Source organism: Mus pahari, chromosome 6 (assembly GCF_900095145.1).
Source record: "Mus pahari chromosome 6, PAHARI_EIJ_v1.1, whole genome shotgun sequence".
In the NCBI taxonomy this organism is placed as follows: domain Eukaryota; kingdom Metazoa; phylum Chordata; class Mammalia; order Rodentia; family Muridae; genus Mus; species Mus pahari.
The window spans coordinates 89,300,818-89,308,630 of NC_034595.1; the positions used below are offsets into that span (position 1 = coordinate 89,300,818).

The 7,813-nt window shown below is 49.1% G+C and overlaps 1 protein-coding gene across 1 annotated transcript in view; it reads right to left on the minus strand.

The window, feature by feature from the left end:
* Positions 1-7,813, minus strand: part of Cda (cytidine deaminase) — a 27,816-nt gene that overhangs the window by 10,644 nt on the left and 9,359 nt on the right. The window contains exon 2 of the mRNA XM_021201135.2: positions 1,788-1,899. Coding sequence (XP_021056794.1) covers positions 1,788-1,899 — 112 coding nt within the window. The remainder of the gene's footprint in view (positions 1-1,787; positions 1,900-7,813) is intronic.

A 7,813-nucleotide genomic window follows, 5' to 3' on the forward strand; every position in this document is an offset into this window, starting at 1 on the left:
GAGGGAGGGAGGGAGGGAGGGAGGAAGGGAGGAAGGAAGGAAGGAAGGAAGGAAGGAAGGAAGGAAGGAAGGAAGGAAGGAAGGAAGGAAGGAGAGAGAAAGAAATCAGCTGTACCGGGAGCTTTCAAAGCTTCCAAACCCCTCCTACAGTCACTACTGGGATAACAAAGTGTCTATTTCTTTTGAGAAGCAAGGGCCTAAGCTTTTGGGTGTGGCTCACCCTTCTCCTGGGTGTCTCTCTTTCTGTTAACTTTTGTGCTTAAAGTCTACATTTAAAACACCCTTTAAAGGGCTGGGAGACATGGGTCACTTGTTGCTCTAGCTAGAGGACCTGGGTTTGATTCCCAGCATCCACATGCCGGGTCATAGCTGCTTGTAACTCCAGTCCCAGGAGGTCCAATGTCCTCTTCTGACCTCAGGCACTGCGCATGCCTCTGGTGCACAGACATATATAGCAAGCATGCAAAGCACCTATACACATAAAACAAACCCGAGAAGTATTTTGAATGTCTTTTAATACATTCCAATTCTGCTTCATGGTGGTTTGTCTTAAAACGCCTTTCCCCAGCAAAGGCAAGAATTTGGTTTTACCTATAATGGTGGCTCCTAAAGGTTTACAGAGGACTCCTCGGGCTCCTGGGGGGCAGTTCTGGGCTGTCTCCAGTTTCACTACCACTGACCAAACCCATTTATTATTTTAATTATTGTTATTTTTCCTTATGTGTGGGGGTGGGGTGGGGAAATGTATATGCTTTTGTGTGCGTGCATACATTCGTGGGTGTTCGTCCATGTGTGCATGTGCTCACATGTGCATGTGTTCATGTGTGCATATGCTCACGTGTGCATGTGTTCATGTGTGCATATGCATGCAGGTATGTATGCACACATGTGTGAAAGCCGAAAGTCATTTTCGGGCATCTTCCTCAGTCACTCTCTGCCTTATATATATTTTTAATCGTTTTATTTTATGTGTACGGGTCTTTTGCCTACATGTATGTCCGTGTACCATGTGCAAGTCTGAAGCCTGCAGAGACCAAAAGAGAGTGTCTGATCCTGTGGAACTGGAGTTATAAGCTACCATGTCAGTGCTGGGACTCAAACCTCAGGTTCTCAGGAAGAGCCGCCGGTGCTCTTAACCACTGAGCCATCTCTCCAGCCCCCACCTTATGGTTTTGAAAGGTGTTCTTTCCCTGAACCTAGAGTTTGCTCTTTGGACTACACTGACTGGGCAGCACACTCTGGGCATCTGCCTCCCAACATGGTCGCACTGCTGGAATCGTAGGGACAAACCACCACGATTATTTTTTACCTAGTTTGTGCAGGGGCAGAACTCAAGTTCTCAAGTGCAAGTGTCAAGTGCTCTGCCCACTGAGCCACACTGCTCCAGCTCCCCTTGTCCTTGCTCTTTTTGCGACAAGGTCTCACTATTTAGCCAAGGCTGAACGTGAACTCACTATTTAGCCAGGGCAGACCTTGAATTTCTGATCCTCCTGCCTCTGCCTTCTGAGTGCTGGGATTATAGGAGTGCAAAGCTATGTCCACCTTTATGCAAGGCTGGGGATCAAACCCAGTGTCTTTGTGTCCTGGGCAAGCACTCCTCCAGCTGAGCCCTGTCCCCAGCCTCAGACTCTTATTTCTTATTTACCTTCTGATCCCTGGCCCTGTGTCTGCCGGGAAGAACATGTACAATAGTCATGCGACTGGTGAATGAATGAATGAGTGAATGAAGTGTGTGACATCAGTTGGAGAAATGATGAACTCTGCTGTAACTGGCCCACCCCACTCACCTGGAGATGGCAATGGCCCTGAAGTCCTTGTACCCTTCGGAGATGGCCTTCTGGATGGCAGTCCGCTCGGCACACACACCCAGTGGGTAGCAGGCGTTTTCTATGTTGCACCCTGAGGGGAGAGAAGAGACCAACGGTATGGACAGCAGAGCCATTTCCCGAGGATGATGTTGGAAGAGGTTCCTTGGGCCTCTTTTGTATGTCTTCACTCATGAGAGTCATCTGGGATGAGAGAATCTCAATTGAGAGAATGTGTGCGTGCGCATATGTGTGTGTGCGCATGTGTGTGTGTGCACATGTGTGCACATAATAGAGTCATTTGGGAAAAGGGATGATTTTCTTGTCTGGGGGGCATTTTCTTGATCGATGACTGATGTGGGAGAGCCTAAGCTCCTTGTGGGTGGTGCCACCTCTGGGTCCTGAGTACTTTAAGAAAGCAGGCTGAGCAAGCCATGAGGAGCAAGCCTGAGAGCAGCATCCCTCCATGGCTTCTCAGGTTCCTGCCTCCAGGATCCTGCTCTGACTTCCTTTGATGACGGACTCCGACTTGAAACTGCAGCTTATGTGCGTCCTTTCCTCCCCATCTCGATTTTAGTTATGCTTTATCACAGTGATAGGACCCCTAATGAGAGCACTCCCACCACCCAGGCCAGGGAATCGGCCCACTGTTATGAACAGGGTAATGTGTTCAGAAGCATCGGAGGACACTGGGACTTGCTGTGGTGTGGATTTTCCAAGAATGTTTGGGTCTTTGTTTCCCTAATGCCTCATCCTGGTTCCCAAACCTGGGAGCAGAGGACATTGCAACTGGGCAGGGGAGCAGCCGCATCATCCCTAAGGTCAAGGTCAAGGGAGATGCTGCTGAGGCATCTGTGGCTGAGTGCTCGCCTGGTGTGAAGATGCAGATTGCTTGCCCAGTGCTGCAGAGGGAGAAAAAAGATAGAAGCAGCCTCAGGTCTGGGTCCAGTTGATGGAAGCTTCAGGAGAGGCCCTCCGTGTGGTCTGCATGCTTTTTGTCTTTTTCTGTTTCATTTATTTGTATTTTATGTATATGGAAGTTTTGGCTACATGTATGGATGTTTTGCCTACACGTATGTACGAACAACCGTCTGTGTGCCTGGTGCCGACAGAGGCCAGAAGGGAGTGCTGGATCCCCTGGAACTGGAGTTACAGATGGTTGTGAATCACCACGTGGGTGATGGGAACTGAACCAAGGTCCTCTATAACAGCAGGCTCCCACCACTCCCAGCAAATGTATCGCCAGTGACGACATGACCAAGGAAGAAGTTCCTGGATAGCTAAGCTGGAGACCCCAGCAGATAATAGATAAGGGATATGCCGGGAGAGGGAACCTCCTACTTTCTGTCATGGGGTGGAAGGGTCATAAGCTGCCAGGGTTGGTGACTATGTGTCACCCCCCCCCCCCGCTCCGGTTTAGCTTGTGGGAGATTCTGTTGTTATTCCATCTATAACCCCACTCCGTGTGTTGTGGGGATGGATGGGGAGTAGGGATGGAAAATGATTCAGTTCACAGACCACCATATCAGCAGAGCTACATCTGGACCAGAGGAGAAGCGAGCTGTGAGACAGTGGGACTCTGCCCACAGAGGTTTCCCTTAGACCAGTGGTAGGCGGATGCCTTCTGTATAAGAAGAAGAATCCGTACAGGTCCTTATAGGGGAGCCTGGTGACAGAGGCTGCTAATTGCTCCCCATGAGTTTAGCTGGACATAGAGCTATCCGTCTAGAAACCACATTCTCCAGCTTTGGAGCATCCTGTTGTGTTAGTTTTGTTGGCTTGGGTTTGTGCCTGCGAGACATGTATCTACCTGTGTGCATCTGGGGAGGCCAAAGATAGGCTAGAGAATGCTTGCTGTGTCATTCTTGGCTTTATACCCATGGGAGAGTGAACCTAGGGCTAGACCGACTGCCGGCAGGCTCCAAGGAGCCCCTTCTCTCCCCAACAGCACTGGGATTACAGGCAAATGTGATGCGTCCAGCTTTCTACAGTGTATGGCTACTTGGGATTTGAACTCGGGGCCTTGTGCTTGTACAGATGAGCCATCTCCTTAGCCCAGGACTGTGAGCAAATGCAATTCTGGAAGCTGGCTGCCTGCCCTCCTCCTCCTCTTTGCCTTCCTAGGGCCTGAGACTTGATTTTTGTTTGTTTGTTTGTTTCATTGAAACAAGTCTTACGAGGAAGCCCTAGCTGGCCTGGACCTTGCTCTGTAGATCAAGCCGGCCTCAGACTCACAGAGATCTACCCACCTTTGCCTCCTGAATGCTGGGATTGAGGGTGTCCAGCAGAGGGCTAAGACTTGAACGGCACATTGTGCCAGTTTGAACCTGTGCATGAGGGTGCCACTCTGGGGATGGTGGGACACCTGGACAGGGTTTGTTTGTTTGGTTGGTTTTTTTTATCTCCAGCCGTGGACCAGAGCAGGGCAGTCCACAGGCCTAGACGGTAGCCTGACTCTTGGTCTGCCAGAGAAAAGAGCGCTAGACAGTCACTCATCTGAAGTTACTGAGTTATCTGTCATGTCAGCTCAGTTCTTGTTTGCCACACTCCCCGGGTCCAAGTCTGAGCGTTCATCATGATTCTGTGGTATTTTGTCCCCCAAGTGATTATGGGATCTGGAAAGTATAAGAGAAGTCACTGGAGCTACCGCTGCTGCCAGAGTCGGCATGTCCTCTTGGGGTTTCCTGTTCCTTCAGGATCTGGATTAGCATACTGGGAGCAAGTGGATTCCTTACGTTGCTCATGGCTTTTGAGACCACATGGATCCATGGTCCAGAACTGATGGCTGTCACTAGACCTTTGGCAGGATGCCATAGCTGTAAGTCTGCTGGGAGGAAGGCCAGCATGTTTCATGGCCAGGCTAGGGCTGGCCCTGTGCTGTTAGATGGTGACAGGTTCCTACATCGGGGAGGAAGGGCTGCTGTATACAGTGGGCGCCACTGTAGAATGCAGTGGGCACCAACCGCTTTGACATTAGTGTCTCTTTATTTTGCTACTGTGACTGTGCATGTGTGTATATGTGCATACGTGTATGTGTATCCATGTGCACACATAGTTAGGGGCTGGTGTTGGAGTCTTCCTCAGTCACTTCCTGTCTTATCTGGAACTATGTGCACACATGTGAGTGTGATTGCTGTGGAGTTCAGAACGAGGTGTTTGGTCCCCGTGAGAGCTGGAGCCACAGGTGGTCATGAACCTCCTGGCATGGAAGCTGGGGACCAAACTCAGGTCCTCTGTAAGAGCAGTGTGTGATCTTAACTGCTGAGCCATCTCTCTAGCCCTTACCTTTGTTTATTGATTGATTATCGTTTTTTTTTTTAAATTACTTATTATTTTATGGATATGAGTACACTGTCGCTCTCTTCAGACACACCAGAAGAGGGCATCGGATCTCATTACAGATTGGTTGTGAACCACTGTGTGGTTGCTAGGAATCGAACTCAGGACCTCTGGAAAAAGCAGTCAGTGTTCTTAACCACTGAGCCATCTCTCCAGCCCAATTATTGTTATTTATGAAGACCAGGTCTCTCGTTGGACCTGGACCTTATCAGTTCACCCACTCTGGATGGCCTACAAGTCCCAGGGGTCCTGCTGTCCTGACTTTGCCTGCCCTAATCTGGGATAGCAGGTTATCCTATTATGCTATGCCAGCTCTTTTTATGTGCGTGCTGGAGAGCTGAACTCAGGTTTACAGCAAGTACTTCATGGACTGAACCACTTCCCCGGCTCTTCTTCCTCTGTTTTACAAAGGATCACCTCATTCCCCCACAGGTGATTTAGACGGAAGCTGCCATTTTTTTTTTTTCTTACAAGGCCTCCCTACTGACTAGCCGACAGATTAGCATCTCACCCAAACTGGCCACTCAGGGCTCTTCTCTGTGTAGACCTTCTGATCTGCCCTGAGGATGGCCATATTTCCATTTGTTCTGGAAGGGACCATTAGAGGACTTTTGCACAGAATGTGAGACATATCTGCCCTTAGGCAGCTGAGGCCTGGTTAGTCTCCAGTTCCTTCCATGGGGTAGTTACGTGAGTTCATACATTTCTTTAGCCTACCACAGTTCATGTGTATCTCCATCACCGCAGTGATGAAGAGGCCACAACCTGGGATGCTCAGGACAAGGCCACCCTGAAAACAACAGCCAACATTTGGTACTTGATATGAAACTGGGGGTTATCACAGAAAATGGGAGGTGTCCATGGCTGGCTGAAGAAAGGAACAAGCCTCTCCTGGGTAAGAAAATTATTGGTTTTTTTTTTTTCCTATCAAAGGAAGCTAGCCCACCAAGGGCCAATATTACACACACACACACACACACACACACACACACACACCACCCATTGTAAAACTCATGAAAATCTTGCCTTCTCCATCCTATCTCTCCAGGCGGGTCCCTTTGATGGGTAGAGGGGACTTGAGGGGTTCCTGACGACTGAACTTAGTACACTGAATGCCAGGCAAGGGCTCTGCCGCTGAGCTACCTCCCTCGGACCCTTTGTGGGATGTGTGGGTGTTTTTTTGTTTGTTTGTTTGTTTGTTTTGAATTTTAAGAGAAGATCCTGGCCCGGGTCAACACTAAACTCCTGCTGTAGACCAAGATGGCCTTAATTAAATGTGCCATCCTCCTGCCTCAGCTTCCTGAGTAGTCAGGTCTGGTGAGCCAGACTTGGCTCTAAACCCGGTTCCTTATCCCAGCCTGAAAAGGCCTTGAAGCACCTCTTGGGCTGGTAGGGTGTCTCAGCCACTAAAAGCACTTGTCCTAGCAGGCCCACTGACTGTGCTCCCTGGAACTCGTGGAGGCAGGGAGAACAGACTCTGAAAGCTGTTCTCTGACCCCCAATCTCTCCACACTCACTGTTGCATGCTTACAAGCGTGCGTGCGAGCATTCGCGTGCGCACGTGCACACACACAGGTTTTTTGGAAAGAAGAAATACTTCTCTAGCCTGCATGTCTCCCCAGCCTTCCCTGACCTTCTTACTGGTCCCTGACTCAGGCCTGACAATTTCCTGATACACATGAGTCACGCCAAGCTTGAGCTCCAACGGCCGAGTGACTGTTAAAGCAAACTGCCACGGTTAGAGAAGACAACTTTCTCAGGACAACTGTGGGACCTGGGCCGGAAGCTCAGAAGTGCTTTGTTTAAACTACAGACAATGTCTGAATACTGAGGTGAGTGGAGGGATGGGTTCAGCAGGACCCCATCTCTCTAAGGCAAACTGAGTTTCTGTCCATCCCTTTTGTCCCACAGACTCTGAACATTTAGTGTAGGAACCCTGTCTTCTCGTTCTTAAATGCCCATCTCAAGTTCTGAGCCTCAAATAAAGTCACCCTGGGCTGAGAAGTTCCAGGTCACCAAATCAAAATTAAATTCTTATCAGATCTTCTTAGAAATCAGGAGAAAGAGATAGGGTAGTAGAGACCTGGAGCCTCAGAACTTGACAGAGGGAGGCAGGAGGATCAGGAGTTCAAAGCTAGCCTCAGCTACACAGTGAGTTGGACCTAGTTTGAGCTCCATGAGACCCTATCTCAAGAAAAGAACAAAATCAAACTTGGAGTAACTTCATCTTTTTGTTTGTTTGTTTAATTTTTCTGTTGTCTATTGTCTTGGGCTTAGCTGCTATGACGTAGACACTGAATGTGTTTCAAAAGTCTGAGTGGTCCCTAGGGTGGGACTTTTAGGAGGTGCTGTGTCCCTCTAAGAGGTGGCCTGGCCAGAGGCCCAGAAATTACACAACATGTAGACCGTTACTCTAAAGTCAACAGCTTCGAGTGTTTCATTATAGTGATGCAAAACTGAGACAAGCATCTTACAAGTAACAAAAAAGACCCGGCCTGGCTTTGCCCTTGTCTCTTCTTCAGCCACCTCTGCTCTGCTCACTACATACTTTCCCCTCTCTCTCTCTCTCTCTCTCTCTCTCTCTCTCTCTCTCTCCCTCTTTTTTTCCCTCCCTCTGTGTCTGTTTGTGTCTTTGTTTCTTTCTTTCTTTTTTTTGAGCTGAGGTCTGT